At 39.7% G+C, this 21100-nt stretch overlaps 1 protein-coding gene across 1 annotated transcript; it reads left to right on the top strand.

Moving 5' to 3' along the window:
• Positions 1-8759: 8759 nt before the first annotated feature.
• LOC131205194 (cobalamin binding intrinsic factor-like) lies at positions 8760-21099 on the top strand. Its single transcript, XM_058197196.1, has 9 exons — positions 8760-8907; positions 10871-11047; positions 12934-13077; positions 14726-14881; positions 15670-15851; positions 15968-16154; positions 17217-17352; positions 17689-17807; positions 20962-21099. The coding sequence occupies exons 1-9, from the start codon at positions 8778-8780 to the stop codon at positions 21021-21023; spliced, it is 1293 nt and encodes a 430-aa protein (XP_058053179.1). The 5' UTR covers positions 8760-8777; the 3' UTR covers positions 21024-21099.
• Position 21100: the final 1 nt, after the last annotated feature.

Raw genomic sequence — 21100 nt, 5'->3', positions numbered from 1 at the left:
CTGTCTGGCTGTTTGTCTATCGTCTGTCTGTCTGTCTGTATGTATGTATCTATGTATGTATCTATGTATCTATCTATCTATCTATCTATCTATCTATCTATCTATCTATCTATCTATCTATCTATCTATCTATCTATCTGTTGCTATATATATTCAGCATAGGAAAAGAAAAGATAAGCATACAAAATGCAGTTAAATAAATAGAACCCAAAGGCTACCTGAAACAATTGAAATAAGAAAGCACGTAATACTTACAAAGGCTGACTTACATATATGATTATAAATTATTAATATTAATATAATTGAAATACAAATACATCTTACTGAATAAATACATAGATTCATAATAAATAAATAAATAGATCTTACCGAAAGGAGGAATATTTTTTTCCCTCTAGTTAACTTGCTGCTGACAAACATATGTCTTTTCTTTTAACGCTGGTCTTTAAATGCACCCTGTCTTTTGTAACACCTGTTCAAAGAGAAAATTGCCCTCTAAAGGGAGAAGACCCAACACTTTAGATATTGATTTATTTAGCCAGTTTGATGTTGTTCCATCTCAAAAGACACAAAGTGATTTATAATATGCCAAAAGTAACATCAACCTTAAACCAACAGGAAAAAAGTGAATGACAAAAATAGCCCTGAGCTAACCCACAACAGTTCACCAGAATTTGCTTTAATATAATTGGTAATATTCCAATGTTTATACATCTTGAGGTTGCGATTAAATGCTGTTGGCTTTAAAGGAGAAAACACACTGCTAAGGACAACTGAACCAATCTTGTGCATGGACTGAGAAAAAGATCAAAGCAAAAGCCTTTTTGTTTAACAAGATATGTACAGTTAAGTCCTTGATTTATGATCATAACTGAGCCCAAAATTTCTATTGCTAAGCAAAATATTTGTTTTTATCTGAGCATTTTATTTAACCATTTCCTGACAGCATCACTACAAACCAATACTTTTGAAAGCGAAATTTTACTAAGTAGCAGTGGAGATGAACCCTCCCAGAGGAAATACCTAAATCTTTATTGGTGGAAGAATCCATGTGAATCTGACTGGACATAAATAAAAGTATTTTAGGAATTACTAAAGATAAGAGTGGCAACTCTCAATGATTTTATTATTGTATTTACTGATCGTTATTCAGTGGCCCTATTTAAGGTGACCTATTTTCTATTGGGTGGAGGGCCCAGCAGAACATCTGGTGGACCATTGTGAAGATTATTCAGGCTACCTGGTTTTTGTATTTGTATTTATTTATTTGTCAAACATGTACAACGTAACAGGTATAAGTATAAACATGGATATGAACACAGGAAATGAGTACAAATAAATGGGGACAGTAGGAAAGGGACATAGGCATGCTAGTGCGCTTATGCACGCCCCCTTTACGGACCTTTTAGGAATGAGGTGAGGTCCACGGTAGACAGTTTAAGGTTGAAGCTGTGGAGATTAGAGGATGTAACAGCGGAGTCAGGTAGAGCATTCCAGGCGTTGACCACTCCGTTGCTGAAGTCATATTTTCTGCAATCGAGGTTGGAGTGGTTTACCTTGAGTTTGTATTTATTGTTTGCCCGAGTGTTATTGAGGTTGAAGCTGAAGTAATCATTGACAGGTAGAACATTGTAGCGGGTAAAGTAATTCAGATTTGCTTCTGAATGGGCAGAGGAGGCTGATGCTGTGATTTGGGATGAATTTGAAGCAGTGACTTATGAGGAAGTGGACAGGGCTCTCTTAGCTGTCACACAGATATCTGCTTATTGGGTCCAGGTCCCACCTGGGTTGCCAGGGAGGTGAGCCATGCATAAGTGTCGGCCTCTTTGATGGAGGAAGTGGCAACCGTGGTATTAAAAGAGGCAGTGCTCCCTCCTCAAAAGACTGTCCTCAGATCCAACAGTCTTCCTATTGGAACCAACAGTCGTACCTATCATCCTTTCCTTTTGGATGTACAGATGATGAAAACTGGAGGAAATAGATTATCTTCACCCATCTCAGTCAAGTTTCAGGCTGGGATTTAATATTGAGACAGATTTGATGATCTGCTGGCAGAGCCAGGATGGTGGTGATGGTGCATCCAACTTTGTGCTCTTTAATCTCTCAATGGCTTTCAGTATCATTGACCATCGTATCCTTCTGAGTTGGATCTGTGAGTTGCAGATTGGGGGCACCATTTTATTTTGGCACTCTTTCTTTCTCTGGGGCTGGTTCAGTAGGTGCTGGTTGGAGAGATCGTCCCCTAGTCTCTCACTTGTGGGATGCCACAGGTTCTATAGTCTCTCCCCTCCTTTTCAACATTCACATGAAATTGCTGGGTGAGCTCATCTGCCACTCTGGGGCTCAGTATCATCAATGCTATATACTGACGATACTCAATTGTATCTTTCAACACCAGGCCAGCCAAATAAAGCTGTCATGGTTCTATCCCAGTGTGTGGAGACTGTGCAGGTTTGGATGGAGAGAAACAATGTTCAACGTAATTCTGCCAAGACGAAGTGGCTGTGGGTGGACCACCCAAACCCAGTGTGCAATTTGGTGGCCTTTGTGGACTCATAGCTCTTGCTCAATGAGCAGGAGGCAGCTGAGACTAGGACAGCTTTCCTCCAGCTTCAACTGGTACATCAGTTTCACCCTTTCCTATATTGGAAGCCCTCCGGGCAAATATTCATGCTATAATCACCACACGGCTAGACTACTGCAATGCGCTTTACAGATAGCTGCCTGTTCTGTCCCCCCACCTCACATAGGAAGACACATGAGCAAACGACGTCTACCAGTAATTTATTTTTACAAGCCAACCTGAATCTCTTTAGCAGATAAAAGTTCTGGCAGCTACTTTCCAAATGCCTGCCAAGTTTCTTATCACCTCTAGAAACAGGAGTCCGCGTATCTGTAGTCTGTTGCTGGGGCAACCAAGAGTTCAAAGAGTAGTCAGAAGTCATCCACAAAGTCCAAGCCTTAATTCCAAAAACTATCCCATCCGAAGCTCACGATATGCAGTTTTTGTCCGTCACAGAGCCTGCAGAGCAACCCCACCCACTTTTATCCCCTGTGGGGCATGGCTCAGTGACTCAGCAATCTCTGGCCCTTCCACACCTCTTCCTTTGCTGCGCATGCCTCTCCCTCCGACACTGCCTGGGATCAATCCAAGATTGATCTTCATCACTCCCTATTAATGGGTGCTCCGACATGCCTTCCTCCTGGCCTTCAGCTGGAACCTGAGGTGTTGCCAGAAAGGAGGGTCCTGGAGAGGGAGGCCTTGTCAGCTCCTCCCCATCACTTTCAGAGTCATCTTCCTCCGTGAGGGCAGGCTCGGGAGCCGGAATCACAACACTGCCCTTAAGACTATCCAGAAGGTTCAGCTGGTCCAAAATTCAGCAGTGTCGACAATGACAGTCATGCCTTAGTATGTTCATGTAACATTTCTGCTTTGAAAGCTTCACTGATGGCTTGTTTGCTTCTGGAAATGACTCACAGTGCTGGTGGCTAGCTATAAAAGCCTACATAGCATGAATACCTGGGGGACTGCCTATTTTCTATAGTATCTGGCCAGCCAGTTTGAATTGGCAGGGTTGGTCTGTTCCAGATTCCATTGATTAAGCATTGCCATCTGTTTAACCCTGCAATTGTGCTTTCCATGTAGCAGCAGCTATCCTCTGGAATGAGGTTCCCTCCAATTTTGAACAGCTCCTACCCTACTGGTATTTCGAAGAGCTTTAAAAAACTGGCTCTTTGCCCAGGTCTTTGGAGAGAACAGCTGATGGCCCTTTCTTCCTTTCTGTTCCCTTCTGGTTTTCTTTCTCATTGTTCTTTAGTCTTGTGTGCTTTTGCATTTTTTGTATCATTTTTTGTTTTTAAATGTTTTGTTTTTAAATGTAAATCACCCAGAATTGCTGGGAGTCAGTATATAAATTTTATCAATTATTATGGTTTGCCACATAACTAGCCAGATGTTTAGGCTGGATTTGGCATTTTTTTTATCAACCAAGGACCTGGGAAAGGGAGATGTTTGATGACATTGAAAGTACTGTAGCATGTAAGCTATTCTAAGTAAAACTGTTGTTTGCAACTGACTGGTGGTGATTTTATCAGTGCTGATGGTGTTCAAGTGGTACTTCAGTTGTTTTGGGGTTCCACCAAAGGCAGGGGTGAAATGCTACCGGTTCTCTCCAGTTCGGGCAAACCAGTAGTGATAAAAACTATCAGTTCAGGTGAACCGGAAGTAAAAAAAAAAGCTATGATCCGACAATCAGCTGTGCCACGGCCAATGAACTGGTAGCAAACTGGTTCAGATTTCACCACTGCATTTTTGAAAACAAGGAAGGATTGCTATGTGAAATAGATATAGATACAGATACATGATATAAATAGGTGGCCCAAAAGATTAATCAGATTGGCATTGATTCTGATTATTTGTTTTAAAGGTTATGACATCAGCATTTTATTGTATTTTTAAAAGATTGAGGGATAATTCAGTACAGAATGGCAAAGGCTAAACTTCTGTGTTTACCTATGAATAAATTGCAAATATACTTTTTGAATAAATTGCAAATATACTTTTCAGCTCCATGTGTTTATATTTAATTAGATATAGAACAGCCTTTTCAAAAGCCAGATTAAATGTGTCGCCATAAAATATGCTGTATGGTAGATTTCAAAAGACCCTCAGAGTTTGTACCTGGAATGTGTGAGAGAGGGTATGTTTTTTCAAGTTGCCCTTAAAAAAAGCTGAGGAACAGGAGACTTTATTTCTGATGCACACTGGATAATTAAGAAAGCCAAAGAACATGAAAAAAGTCATTATATGCTTTATTAATTATAGAAAAATCTTTGATTGTGTCACTCACATAAAGCTGTGGAATATTCTAAGAAAAATGGGAATCACGGGACATCTCATTGTCCTCACCAAAGAAATGTTTACCTGAATGGGCTGCTCCCTTTGGCCAATTTCAACTTCTTTGTCAAGTTCATTAGCTTTTGTTTTAGTGTAATTTCTCACCCTTTTGCCCTGGAAATGGCTGTGAGATTGGGATTGAGGAACAAGGGAAGATTGAATGTTAGGGAATGTTTGATTTCCTTTCCATAACTGTATAGGTGTTTTTGAGTTTTTGTGTTGGAGAAGACTCCTGAGAATACCAAGGACAGTCAAGAAAACAAACATATGGAACATTGAAAAAATTAGCAGAGATTTCTCACTGGAGGCACAAATGATCAGGCTCAAATTATCCTACTCTGAACACATTATGCAACGTCCTAACCAGTTAGTAGTCCTAACTGCCGGTTCTGTGAGTGTGGCTTGGTGCAGCTTAGTGGCCGTGGCAGGGGAAGGGTACTGCAAAATCTCCATTCCCACCCCACTCTGGGGAAAGGATACTGCAAAATCCCCATTCCCGCCCCACTTCTGGGGGAACGATATTGCAAAATCTCCAATCCCACCTCACTCTAGAGCCAGCCAGAGGTGGTATTTGCAGGTTCTCCGAACTACTCAAAATTTACGCTACCAGCTCTCCAGATCCTGTCAGAACCTGCTGGATTTCACCCCTGGTCTAACTCTCTGGAGGAGGCTTTAATGCTGAGAAAAATGGAAGGAAAAAGAAAACAACCAGTAGCAAGATGGGTGGACTCAGTTACAGTTATGATAGGTTTGCCTTGGAAATCCTGAAAAACCAGGGATGGATCATCATAGAGCAGGGGTCCCCAACCCCTGCTCCGTGGACTGGCATCAGTGTGTAGCATGCCAGCAACTGGTCTGCGAAGCCCCATCTGCAGGATGCAGGCAGCATGCGAAACCACTCCCCCTCCAGTCCCTGGAGAAATCTCTCTCCACCGAACTAGTCTCTGGTACCCAAAAGGTTGGGGGCTGCTGTCATAGAGAAAATTTGTCCATGTGATTGCTAAGAGTTGTCACAAGGTGGATTGTATTTTATTGTATTATGAATTTTCAGCAGGATGTTATCAAATCTACTTTAAAATCAAGACAGGTAGAGACATTTCTGGATGTATTAAAAGTTTTACTCACAAATAAAAATCCTAAAATTATAACAGCATCAGCCCAATTTTCACTATGGCAATAAAAAAAGTTCTCTGGTAACACATCAATAAAAAATAGTTTAAAATGTTTTATGTAATATTTACCAATTATTATACATATTAAACTGTTTTACCTAGTGTCAACTTTTAGATTATATTTGCACTTTGCTATTTGAGGTTTGGTGATAAAATTAAATGAAAACTCCTAGAAGAAATATATACATAGTGCTATCTTGTAAATTTATAAGTACTATCCCAACAGTAATGTCTACCTCTGTAGGAGAAATCCAACAATTATGGAATAATTTTGCAGACAATCCAAAGCTGGGCAGGATGGTTAATACTTTAAATGAGTTTGATACCCCTGGTCTAGACAAAGGAGTTCTTGAGAAGTCAAAGCTGCCCCAGTGCTTTGACATTTGAATGGATTCTATTTTTAACATCTTTTATTGGCTTTTAATCCTGGTGGGCCCAGCTTTGAAAAAAAACACACATTTAATTACACAAAGATAGATCCAAAACCTGGTGGACTGCCATTTGCTAGCTGCAAATAATACATATTTTTAGAACCTACATATCCTCAATATTGGGTATTATTCCAGTCGAACTTCCATTTAAAAAGTTCCACTAAATAAATGGAAGGATTACATGTTTCTTTACTTCTATCTCACAGAATCAATGAGTTGTAGCAGTTCGTTTAAAAACGAAAAGAAACAACCACTTTCTTCTAACTCAGCAAACCTTCATGCAATTGAAAATCTATTTTGCACAACCTAATCTAATTAAGTGGCTTCCAAACAAGACTTGCCTATTGATCTGAAACAACAGCAAATCTAGTAAAATGTCCAGAACTTTAAAACCATTACGTTTTCTTTTTAATTCTGAGCCAGATTCCCCAATGTTTGCCTTTTTTACAGCTTGGAGATATGTCCTAATAAATATACTTTCTCCCCTAACCCAGCAATGGTACACTAGCCTGGTGAGCTGGGTGTTTTCTATTTTGAGCACATTAAAGGAAGAAAGCTAATTTTTCTATTACATCATGTAATGCATACCAATATGGATATAGTTTCCTAAAAAATATTTCATTAATTCTCATTAAAAATAGTTTTCATTAGATTTGTATCTTGGTAGATCTTTACTAACTGAAAACATTTTGTAATGAGAGAACATTTAAACCTGTTCCTCTGAGGGCATAGTATTAGTATAGTGCACACCAAAAGCAACCAACCAAAGCAGTTTCTTTCCATATCTCCAAGTTGTAGTCCCTCTCTGCATTTACCTGAGGAGTTCTGAGTAGAACTCAGTGATTAAAAGCAACAAAGCCTGTATTCTTAGATGAGTCTCCATAGCAACTACTCAGGAATTAACTGTCTGATTCGGTTCTGCAACCCAACAAGAAAAACACAGACTTCAGAGGATAATTAGAACTGCAGAAAAAATAATTGCTACCAACCTGCCTTCCATTGAGGACCTGTATACTGCACGAATCAAGAAGAGGGCCGTGAAAATATTTACAGACCCCTCGCATCCTGGACATCAACTGTTTCAACTCCTACCCTCAAAACGACGCTATAGAGCACTGCACACCAGAACAACTAAACACAAGAACAGTTTTTTCCCAAAGGCCATCACTCTGCTAAACAAATAATTCCATCAACACTGTCAAACTATGTACTGAATCTGCACTACTATTAATCGTCTCATAGTTCCCATCACCAATCTCTTTCCACTTATGACTGTATGACTATAACTTGTTGCTGGCAATCCTTATGATTTATATTGATATATTGACCATCAATTGTGTTGTAAATGTTGTACCTTGATGAACGTATCTTTTCTTTTATGTACACTGAGAGCATATGCACCAAGACAAATTCCTTGTGTGTCCAATCACACTTGGCCAATAAAATTCTATTCTATTCTATTCTATTCTATTCTATTCTATTCTATTCTATTCTATTCTATTCTATTCTACTCTAATTATCTCAGATGGGAACCAAGTCCTGGCCCTCTCATTGGCTTCATTTATAGCTCATGCAATACTCAGGTGCCTTGGCTTCTTCCAATGAAACTCTATAAGCTATTTCCTTATCTAAATGATGAAGCCATTTCCTCAACTCTTGAGACAATTGAGGTGAACCCAGCCTACATACTCAGGCTGGATTCACATTTCCTTCTCAGATAAAACACAGGCTGCTTTTTTGGTTAAATCATATAATATACCTCATCTATAGCATTTCTACCATGTTCTACAAATCCCAAACCAAGAGTTTGGAGTCAGGACCCTGGTGGAAGATACAGTGCTATTTTTCGTAGGCAAGACAGCTCGGAGGGACATGTCCAATTCAGTTTTATTTCCTCTTTTTCTCAACCCAACTTCTCTTCCATGAAATTTATCCATTCCTAGCCATTAACTGAGCATGGCTGAGCAAAGGATTTCTTAGCAAAGGGCTGTTCTCTCACAGATGGTTGTCAACATCTTGCCAAGTTACCTTCTGCTAATATGTACAACTGCCCCACCAATTTCTCTGAAAAGATTTGTTCTTTGGCATCTTCTAGTCAAACCGGTTCCTACGAAATGTTGAGGAAATTGAGATATGAAATTGAGATAGGAAATTGAGAAAAGTCAACAGTGCTAGAAATGGAGATAAAAGTTTGGCAGGGAGTCTATTTAAAGGTTGTATCAACAGTCTATATAAAGTGGGGCATAAAGCATGCTTTCACCATTGACCTCCAATATCATGCCACATCAAGGAAGACCTGGACTAAAAGAAAGGACCGATTCCTATCCCAAAATGTTCCCCTTCACTATTATCCTGTACGTGTTCTGCACAGTCACCAATGCGGCTTCCATTTCTTCAGGAACTTGCTGTAAGTTTTTCAAATCGCTCTTCCTCTTCGATCAGCCTTCCTTAGCCTGATGCTTCTTCCTAACTTGAAGATCTGTTGACTGATCTTTACAGCCAAATGAGCCTTGCAAAGGACTTTGGTGCAGGAATTGGGTATGTCTAGTTTAATGAAAAGAAGTACTATGGGGGATATGATAGCAGTGTTCCAATACCTAAAGGGCTGCCACAAAGAAGAAGGGGCTAACCTATTCTTCAAAGCACCTGAAGGCAGGACAAGAAGCAATGGGTGGAAACTAATCAAGGAGAGAACCAAACTAGAACTAAGGAGAAATTTCCTGACAGTTAGAACAATTAATTAGTGGAATGACTTGCCTCCAGAACTTGTAGGTGCTCGAAGAAATTGGACAGCTATTTGTCTGAAATGGTACAGGATTTCCTGTTTGAGCAGGGGGTTGGACTACAAGACCTCCAAGGTCCCTCCCAACTCTGTTATTCTGTTATTTTGAAAATAAGTGCTTCATTTGCAATACTGTACTATGCAAAGCACCTCTTTAACAGCCCTAGAAACATAATATTTGTGCATTGTGTGGATTATTGATGCATAGAGTATTTATGTCGGGCTAACTTTACATCATGGAAATAGTTCTGTATAAAAAGATAATTAAAATGTAATATTGGATAAAGCCCAATCTGTCATAATCTCTAATCTCTATTATTTTAATTGATCTTTGTTTCTATGAAAATAATGGGCCTTAAGCTTGTGTGTATTTTCCTGCATTGACTTCAGTGAGATTTCAGAACAAGAGAGTACATTCCATTGAGTTAATTGTGACTAAGCCCTACATGAGGATACTAGATCCAATGCCTGGATCCAATGCCTTGCTTGGAGTTTATGCAAATTCATAGCTGAGGGTGAGGCTCAGGTAATTCTGGATAGTCTCAATCTGAAGAATAAAAATAAGAAAAGTAGTGATAAATGTCATGCCCAAACTTTGCAAACACACACGTATGCAGTGTGCGCGTATGCAGTGGTTCAGTGGCTAAGACACTGAGCTTGTCGATCAGAAAGGTCGGCAGTTCAGTGGTTCGAATCCCTAGTGCCACATAATGGGGTGAGCCCCCATTACTTGTCCCAGCTTCTGCCAACCTAGCAGTTTGAAAGCACGTAAAAAATGCAAGTAGAAAAATAGGAACCACCTTTGGTGGGAAGGTAACAGTGTTCCGTGCGTCTTTGGCATTTAGTCATGCCAGGCACATGACCACAAAGACATCTTCGGACAGCGCTGGCTCTTCGGCTTTGAAACAGAGATGAACACCGCCCCCTAGAGTTGGGAACGACTAGCACATATGTGCGAGGGGAACCTTTACCTTTTTATATTGCATTTGAAGTTATCCTTGTTATAATAACAGAACTCACTAGTGGGCAAAAAATTTTGGTGGGCAAAAAAAGAGGAAGAGCCCCAACCACAACCAAATGCAAATGTAATACAGGGAGTCCTTGAATTACAACAGTGCAGTTAGTGACTGTCTGAAGTTACAAAGGCAGTGAAAAAAGTGACTTATGACCATTTTTCACACTTATGACTGTTTGTAGCATCCCTATGGTCATGTGTTCAAAATTAAGGTCCTTTGCAATTGACTCACGCTTATGACGGTTGCAGTGTTGCAGGGTCATGTGATCACCTTTTGCGACCTTCTGACAAACGAAGTAAATGGAAAAACCAGAATCATTTAACAACTGTGTTATTAACAATACAGTGATTGGCTTAACAACTGTGGCAAGAAAAGCTGTAAACTGGAGTAATATTTACTTAATGAATGTTTTGCTTAGCAACAGAAATTTTGGGCCCAATTATAGTCATAAGTCAAGGACTACTTGTAGAGACAATTTCTGAAGCTGAATTGTAATTCTGTTGACAAGCTACATGAGAGTTGTCTAGGAACAAGTCCTGTTCTTGATAAACTTCTTGCTGTCTTGGTTCTAGCTGTCCCGAATGATCAGCAAGGGTTGGTTAAAGGCATCCAGAATCAACTGGAAAATTGGGCCAGGCTGCAGGGCAAACCTGATCCCAGTATCCTGATTGCTTTGAACTTGGCTAAGGACCACAATCTTAGTGTGATAATGCATTTGGTGCAGCAGATAAAAGAAACAGCTGGAACAGGTAGGATGCTTGAAATGAGAAACTTTTACATAAAAAACCATTTCTGAACCAGTTCAGTTCTTTAATTTGTTCCATTTTGTAAAGAGGGAAACATAGAAATAGTTTTTCAGAGGTCACTTTTAGTAACCGGATAACTTACTAAACCTAACCTGATCATGAAAAATACTATGAGGGTTTGTGATTGTGTTTTTACTAGTACATCCTAGTTTTAACCACAATATATCATGTCCTATTCTATTTCTATAATTGCCTGTAAGCTTTTTCTTAGTAATAAATGGCCACTAAATGGCAAAGTTTTCATCATGATCATATGTACACACCAGTGGTGGGTTTCAAATTTTTTTACTACCGTTTCTGTGGGTGTGGCTTGGTGGGTGTGGCAGGGAAAGGATACTGTAAAATCTCCATTCCCACCCCACTCCAGGGGAAGGTTACTGCAAAATCTCCATTTCCCCCCCCCCAGTCAGCTGGGAATTGGGAGGCAGAGAATGGATGGGGGTGGGGCCAGTCAGAATTTTTACTACCGGTTCCCTAGATCTGGTCAGAACCTGCTGAAACCCACCTCTGGTACACACTGGCAAAAGTTCACCTGCTAAATGTTTCCCTGTTACTATTTGTCACAAGGAATCAGGACAATTTTGGGAATAGGCCAGAGGTGGGTTTCAGCAGGTTCTGACCAGTTCTGGAAAACTGGTAGTGGAAATTTTGAGTAGTTTGGAGAACTGGTAGTAAAAATTCTGACAGGCCCCGCCCCCATCTATTCTCTGCCTTCCAGATCCCAGCTGATTGGGAGGAAATGGGGATTTTGCAGTAACCTTCCCCTGGATTAGGGTGGGAATGGAGATTTTACAGTATCCATCCCTGCCACGCCCACCAAGCCACGCCCACAGAACCAGTATTAAAAAAAAAATTGAAACCCACCACTGGAATAGGCCAAAGCAGCTTTGTTTTTATTGTTGATCACCTTTATTAAAAGAATCTTGCCAGGCTGCATTCCTTTGGGAACCAGTAGGTAAGGCTTCAGTCGTCTGATTTATGATGTTTCCTCCCAGGGTGTGATTCCAGGCCGGTGCCCCTTTTTACTCTCACTTCTCTTTTAGCTGGTGATTCCTCCATGGTCACATAACTATTAAAGTAGATATTTAAATATAGGATATAATAGGAAGCATGTATATATGTATGTATCTCACTTTTGTACCTTAAACCTACTCTGGGTCATCATTCTCCACTCATGCGGAATACATTGTGGATCAATGTTAACTGAATACTATCCTCAGAACTTCTTTGTCTCATATTTAAAATAAATTTCCAGACAACACGCAGTCTGTTGGGAGGCATAAATACAATTGATTGATTTACAGTCCTCTCAGACGTTTCATTAAGTCTAAAGAAACCTGCTGTCCTGTAAGTGGTTTTAAATTGCAGCTGAAAATCCCCTCAACAGACTAAAAGCAGTAGGTTCCAATGACGATAAAACAGAAATTAAGAACCTCATGGCAAAAGCAAAACAGTTTTGATTAGAAGGCTTAGAAGCATCTTTTCCTGGAGCTGAAATTATATTAACAATTGTGAGTCAGTACTAATTCAGCCATATCTGTGTCTAGACTTTCACAGATTACAGTATGGTACATCTGACACCAGGAGCTCCAGTCCATGAAACCTTATATTATCATCGGTTTGTCTTTAAAATATCAACCACATGGTTCTGCAATGTATGCAAGGAAAAAGAATCAGAGATGGTGTCCAGTTATATCCCAATTTTTAAAGCAGCTCTCCCAGATGTTTTGGGCTGCAGTCTAGACTTCCAGCCAGGATGGGAAAAGGTTCTTTATTGCTTTTGAAGCATTGCTTATTCAGTCTTTGTCCTCTCTTATCCCTTCTTGCAGAGATGACCTCTGGCAAAGTGGCCCTTTATGTCCTAGCTCTTCGGTCCTCCTGTGAGAATCCTGCTGATGTCAGCACGCCAGAAAAACATGTCAACCTGGTCCAAGTCCTTGAGGAGAAAACAAAGGAAGAGATTAAGCATATCCGTAAGGAGACAAATGGGCATTAGGTTCCTGCCTTTCACTCAGATAACAAAAGGGATGATTAATGCATGGATCCAACTGTCTTTGTTCTTTCCCCACCACTGGCTTTCAAGGATGGTACTTGAAAGGTTGAATTGAAATGTCCCTCTATTTTAGGAATGTTATCTATGCAATTCAGATAGTTCCAAGTGATTCCAGGCTCAACATCAAGTTAGCACTCAACTGTCTAGATACAAATACTCAATCAATTTTATAATTATTCTCTTACTCTGGCAATTACCTGTTCTTTGTCCCAATTATGAGCAACATATTCTCTTCTGCATTTGAAAGACTAATGCAATCTTAATTGCTTACAAACATTCTTAAACCCTTAGTTAGGGCACATTTTCATCAAGACAACTGAATCCAGTTCTCTACGTACAATATCTCACAATTTCTATTCATTCTAATCTTCATGCACATTTATTCTTCAGAAATAAATTTTCTGAATAAAATGTACTTTTATAGCAGCTGCAAAATTGATCTACAACACTGATGATCATAGATCATGGCTTTGTAATGTATGTATATTTATTTATTTATTTATTTATTTATTTATTTATTTATTTATTTATTTATTTATTTATTTATTTATTTATTTATAACATTTATCTAGCCACTCAGCATGTACTAAATACTAGGCGGTTCACCATTCAAAAATAAAACAGTATCAATACAGTAAAAACGTTGAAATCAAAACAACCAACATCACAGTTAAATTTTCTCATGCAGCACATCTTATGTCCCAGCCAATCAACACTGTACATAAAATCTACTGAAAACAGGAAAATCTTTGCAAAATCTCTGAAAGGTGATATTGCAGTAATGTACTTGTGGGGAAGATTTGTCGTAGTTCAGGCTTAAAACATGTTCTGTGCTAGAAAGAGTAGAATTCATAAAGTACAAAATGTTGCTTAGCAATTAGATATTTGTAACCTTGCATTCTGAGTTTCCAACAATATATCTCACAGACACTTTCCACAAAAGTCAATATTGTGGTGTAGATAGTATTATAAATTATGCATAGGAGAGGTTTATAGCCCTTTTTGAGATATTCTCCCTGTAGCATTATAAACTCTCAGGCAGCAGGAGAATGGGACTTCATTTTCTGCCCACTGTCATCATTTCCCCAGTATTTAAACCTAACTTGCCTTCCAACTTAGAGGGGAAAATCTGCAGCAACAAATCCAGTCATTCCCCATACACTAACTATGTGGACATAAATAAAAGCAGTGGTGGGATTCAGCCAGTTCGCACCACTTCGGAAGAACCGGTTGTTAACTTTCTGAGCAGTTTGGTGAACTAGTTGTTGGAAGATATCATTAGGGCAGAGAACCGGTTGTTAAATTATTTGAATCCCACCACTGAATAAAAGGTTATTTTTCGTGATTTAGAATCCTGTACCATTATGGTTATCAATTCCATGGGGATACCACAGAAGTATAGCTAGTTTGTGATTTCAGATCTCTCCTTCTCCAATAGAATTAGAATTTTAGAATTAGTTTTCCATTTCTGCCTCATTTTGAACTCAACCTCCAAACAGTAACAGGCTGAAAGTAGATGTCTTTTGTGACCACACAGGAAGTAACTGATAAACATGCTTACTTTTCAGATACCACTGGGACTCCCAAGACAACCTACTACCAATTGGCTCTAGATACTTTGGCTCTGTGTGTAGAAAAAAGTCCAGAACTTGAAAGGGCTGCCACCACCCTGGCCAAGGCAGTCCTGGCTAATCGTTTCCAATTCCATGGCCGTTACTCTGTAGGTAAGAAAATGTTTCACAGAGACACAAACACATATATGATTTTGAATACGACTTTAAATTACCTTTTTATTCTGAGTCTTGAAAGTCTTCAAGATAGACCTCTTAATAATACTCTGTAATGATCTTGGGAAATAGGTTGGACTAAGAGATGGTGAGTGGGAACTTCACAATGAGCAAGTGATTGATAAGCTTGGAATCCATTATCCATTGCATCATCCACAATGACAACTTGTAATAGAATAGAATAGAATAGAATAGAATAGAATTTTTATTGGCCAAGTGTGATTGGACACAAGGAATTTGTCTTGGTGCATATGCTCTCAGTGTACATAAAAGAAAAGATACGTTCATCAAGGTACAACATTTACAACACAATTGATGATCAATACATCAATGTAAATCATAAGGATTGCCAGCAACAAGTTGTAGTCATACAGTCATAAGTGGAAAGAGATTGGTGATGAAACGATTAATAGTAGTGCAGATTCAGTAAATAGTCTGACAGTGTTGAGGGAATTATTTGTTTAGCAGAGTGATGGCCTTCGGGAAAAAACTGTTCTTGTGTCTAGTTGTTCTGGTGTGCAGTGCTCTATAGCGTCGTAATAAACAGTAATAAATAAATAAATAAATAAACAGTAATAAACAGCCTTTTCCAATTTGGCCTGCTTCTCTCGGATATCTGCTATTGTCCAGCTCCTATATCAAAGAGATCCATGACTCTTCCTAGATTGGCAAATACGCCTGACTTTCTCCTCACTGCTCAATCCCTTGTTTGATATAATTCACAGATACTGCTGCCGTAGCAAGTCTAGCACTGTTCTGTGTGTATGAAGGAAGGATCTCGTCTCAGCAGAGCAAACTTGTAGGAACTATACAAGCAGCCTTGGCCCTGGCCACAAAGCAAATCCTTAATGAACAGCAGACTAATGGCCTCCTTGGAAATATCTATAGCACTGGCCTTGCAATGCAGGTACACCTGACCTTTTATTTGGGAGGGATGAAAATCCAGCAATCTGGTCTTTATCCCTTTGAATCTTACTGAGCATCTCTCTCTCTTCTTTCTCTCTCTCTCTCTGTGATTTTCAGGCTCTCAGTGTTACCTCTGAGTTCTACTCTGCTAATGCATGGAACTGCCCAAAGACCTTGAACGAAGTGCTGAGTAAGATCACCAAGAGCGCCTTTAGCACTCCAGCTGCTGCTTCTCAGATCCTGCCTTCTCTGGTGGGCAAAACGTATTTGGATGTGAAGGGTCTCACTTGCAGCTCTGAAACTGGTAAGGCAGCTTCTTCAGTGGAAAGAAACTCCTCTGGCACCTCCCTCGTTCTCTGAAGGAGACAAAAATAGAGAAATAGAGGCACAGCTTAATGAGGCCTGTATTGTAGATCCACCTTTTCCCAACATTATATTACCACACCACAAAAAAGTACAGTTTTACAGTTATTTGTTATGCTGGAATAACAGCTATCCTGGAAGAAAGGGAATGATAGAGGTGGAGGAAACAGTGCTATTTCACGGTAATATTTATTTCACCTGGGTGCATTTTGGATATTTTCCTGGAGGGCGCCAGAATCAGATAAAGTAAACAAGGACAAGCACTTTTTAGCCATGCTTTCAAAATGTATTTATTTGAAGTGTCCAAAGATTGAAAGAGGCACGATGGGAACACTCTAAAGCCATTGGAAAGGCATGGGGCACAATTTTCAGCATTTTTTATTCTAATCTATTTTTATTCAAAATAAATTTTTTGCTACCAGAGGTTTAAATCACTAAAGTTAGTGGCTTGTATGTCCCTATTTAGAAAGAATTGCAGTACCCTCCACAAAACTATGCCACCAAAGCCAAACAGATTTTTCATCCAATTTGAATGCTTCTTGGAGCCACAAAACAAAGGTGATGCTGTAGGTGCGCAATGGATTGCCCAGCCTGTAATGATCCAATTTTGTCAGTATTACTGATCTTCAGCTTCTACTCAATAGCTCATCCATAATGATGAAAACAGTGATGCCTTTAGCACCACTCTTCTGGTCATACTGGCCAGGGTTGTTTCTGGAGTTGCTGTATAGTGATTCTTGAAAGTTGTACAACAATTGCTGATATATCAGATGCAAGGGAAAAAATGGGTAATGTAGATATGGAGCTCTGGTATAACAAGCATATTTTAATTCTGCGTATGGATATACTTTCACTGCACCAAGAAGCAAACTTTAAATTTGCTACCAAGTCTAGCTCATATCACTGACTCTTCTACATCTCAGCTGCGAAAATCTAGAAACAGCCCTAGGATATTAAGGTGTAATAAGTTATTTCACCTACTTTCTCTTCTCTTTTTTTGCAGTCACAGTGCATTATACTGTAATCAATAAGCTAATAGGACCTCACTTCAGGTATTCCACAACTGTGAAAGTGCCAAAGGGTTCTGTGCTGCTTGCTGTCTTGAAAGCAGCTGAACAACTTAATGCAAGTGAATTCAGGTAAATAGACTCCTGGTAGATTCCTTTTAGATTCTGTTTAAAACTTTTAGGGAGGGGGGCATTCAACCCAGGATGTGAAACTTTTCTTATTTTCAGTTCAAGAAATCTTAAACCTTTATCAATGTATTTTAACCTGTCTTTGGGCTGGAGGCTGGATACATTTGAATATTTGATTTCTATGAATAATTTTCACCTATAACATTCCTGAGCTTTTCTATTTCTTTACATTTTTCTTGTGTATATATTAAATATCCCTTAAGTATTATGATATAATTCACCATTTTCTTATTCATACTTCCTTCTTGCTACACTTTTAATGAGTTTGGCATTTTGTAGCTTTCAAACAGAGGAGACATCTTGGGGCCCCATGGTCACCTCTATCAATGGCCTCCAAGGCAGCACCAATGAAAAGACCTACTGGCAGTTCCTCAGTGGCAAAACACCCCTTGAACAAGGTACATTTTCTTGGGAAGGAGGAAAGTGCTGAAAGATACAACATAGATCCTCCAGATACTTGCAGCCTTTATCACACATCTTAATTATGATTAACTTGCTAGCAAATATGCAGCTATAGCATAATAATAATCAACAAGACCAAAATAATAGATTGATGCCTGTTCAAATGGCAAAGTCTTCAAATCGAGCTCAGCTCCTCATGAATTAATAGATATATGTAGGTAGCCTTCTCAGTGCAACACTGAAATTATGTGTCTTTGCCTTCTCCTGGAATAAGCTTTCAACTTTCCAGTCTATCCTACAGTGCCGGCATGTCCTAGAAATATCCTATCCAGAGACTAATCAGCTTTGATTCTACTTAGCTTTTGACCCCAGACGAGAGTTCCAAGTTCTGCAATTAATTGAGAGCAAACACAACATACAGATTTTACCTATTTACCAAAGTGACTGATATGCAAGTCAAGAAAAAATCAAGATTGTTAATCAGTTTGGTACACAGTCTAGGGCATCAATCAAATGAAATTAGGGATCAAATGTAGTCCCAGAAAAAGACTGAGCAAAGGATCAAGTCAAAGAAGAGTTGAATAAGGGGCGTGCATAAGAGCACAAAAGTGCCTACTGTTCCTGTCCTATTGTTTCCTTCATTATATCAAATTAACATAGTTGTTGTATACTTTTACTTATATATAATTTTTCTCTCATGATGAGTTATTGTTTATGTTGATGATTGTATATACTGTTGTGACAAAATCAAATAAAAAGAAAAAGAGGTAGAGGAGTACAATTGCAAAATGAAGCATCAGTGGAAACAGAGGGACAGAACCTTAAAGATTGAGAAGACTAACTGGTATTCTAATTAATGGATGCCTAACATTATCAGGTAATATTTAGTTATTGATATGCATAAAGCTGACAGAAATATATTACAGTATAGAATAGTGATAGTTAACCTTTTTGGTGCTGAGTGCCCAAAGCACGCGTGCATGTAAGCGAATGTATGTGCACATGACCAGACCCCTAAAATGCAATGCAAGTGCCCCCCCACATATACACCCCAGGCCCTGCATGCATGTGCGTCCTCCATGCATGTGCATGTGTCACCCACACATGCGCCCTGCCCCCTCATTTTGGCTTCCAGGTTGGTGCAGGAGGCCTTCCAGGCTCAAAACAGGGCGTGGGGGTGGAGTGCGCATGCAAACCCCCAAAATGCAATGCGAGCACCCCAGCACACCCACCCCGCCCCCTGCACATATGTGGTAGAGACCCGAAGACTAGGTGGCCGGTGGGAGGTACGTGCGCATGCACAGTGGAGCTGGGCTGGGGTGACGGCTGGCGTGCCAGGTGACATGGCTCCGCGTGCCACTTTGGGCACACGTACCATAGGTTCGCCAACACGGGTATAGAACATAGTTGTCCAATATTTTTGCTTGCCTGGGCCGCATTGAATGAAGAGGAATTGTCTTGAACCACACATAATGCATATAATATACCGTATATACTCGAGTATAAGCCGAGTTTTTCAGCACGTTTTTTGTGCTGAAAAACGTCCCCTCGGCTTATACTCGGGTCTATACGGCTTATACTCGAGTTTTTGTTTTTTTTAAGCCCCTCGGCTTATACTCGAGTATATACGGCTTATACTCGAGTTTTTTTTTTTTTCTTTTTTTCACATTTTACCGGACGGCACGGGGAAGCCCTGCCGGTGCAGTGAGAGGGCGGGGCGGGGGAGCCGCCAGCCTTCTCAGCTGAGGGAGGGAGGGTTTCCCCAACCGGTAGGTGCCTCATTTCCCACCCTCGGCTTATACTCGAGTCCCCAGTTTACCCCAGTTTTTGGGGTAAAATTGGGGACCTCGGCTTATACTCGGATCGGCTTATATTCGAGTATATACGGTAGTTAAGAATCATAAATAACAAACTTCCTTTATTTTTATAATTTTTATTATTGCGGTTGCATTACTAACTGTCCAAGGCCACATGCAACTCATGGAGAGTGTGTTGGACATGCCTGGTATAGTGGATAGGTGTATGCAATGCTTTGGATTTGATTCTAAAAAGATGCTTCAGTGCACTTAAAAGTGTGAATATATCCCAAATGTGGTTTTTCAAGAGGCAACTGGACTTCCTTGTTTTTCTTTGAAGACGTTTCGCTTCTCATCCAAGAAACTTCTTCAGCTCTGACTGGATGGTGGGGAATGGAAGGATTTATATTCCTGGCAGACAGGTGGTTGTTTGAATTCTTCTAGATAGTTGTTGAGGCCACTTAGAGGTTTATCTGTGTCCTCGGGATCACCTGAGTAGTGCAAATGGGTGTGGAGCCTTCTTAAAACTGTTGAAAGGACTTTATGGACTGGAGATAGATGAAGTCATATTCCTCTCCCTCTGTTGAGAGAGGGGTGCTCAATTTTGACATAGATGGCCTCTTTGACCCCACTTTCAAACCAGCAGTCCTCTCCGTCCAAAATGAGGATGTTGCTGTCTTCAAAAGAGTGGCCTTTGTCTTTTAAATGCAGATGGATTGCTAACTCTTCTCCTGATGGTTTGTTCTCCTATGATGTGCCATGCGTTTCATAAACCCCCAAGTGGCCTCAACGACTCTCTAAAATAATGCAAATGACCAGCTGTCAGCAAGGAATATAAACTCTTCCATTCCCCACTATCCAGTCAGATTGAAAAGGTTGATGAGAAGCAAAACATCTTCAAAGAAAAACAAGAAACTTCAGTTGCCTCTTGAAACAAAACACTTTTGGAGCAATCATAACCTGGATGCCTGAGAATCCCCATAAACAAGTGTGAATACAGTACTTGTTTTCTACTCTTTAAAGCTGCTATGTCTTTTGGGAGCTTACAGGTCAGCTGCGGCTTATGCATCCTTCACAGGTCACAGGGCAAATAAAAATGTGCTTCATGACACAAATCCTTCAATTTACGTATTTGCATCTAGTATCAGGAAGCAACTATGACAGGGTGGGGTTGTATTGTGATATTACTGTATGGATACTATTTTTCATCATGACTGGCTGTAGTCAGGTATACAAGGCAGTTGAGTATCTGCATATATCTAATGCAATACTAGTTTTCAAACATCTACATATATTAAGACTTATAATGTAGAGTATAGTCTAGTTTTTCAACATCATGTTTTTATCTTTCCAGGTGTTGGTAGCTACAAACCGAAAGATAATGAAGAAATTGTGGCTATGTTTAGTAGATATTGAATTATCACCTACAATATAAGTTAGGACTAACATTCAAGCCTGCTTTGTATCAGAGGATCTCCTTTTTAGACAAAAAA

This window comes from Ahaetulla prasina, chromosome 1 (assembly GCF_028640845.1).
Source record: "Ahaetulla prasina isolate Xishuangbanna chromosome 1, ASM2864084v1, whole genome shotgun sequence".
In the NCBI taxonomy this organism is placed as follows: domain Eukaryota; kingdom Metazoa; phylum Chordata; class Lepidosauria; order Squamata; family Colubridae; genus Ahaetulla; species Ahaetulla prasina.
This window is presented reverse-complemented; position numbering and strand designations above follow the sequence as displayed.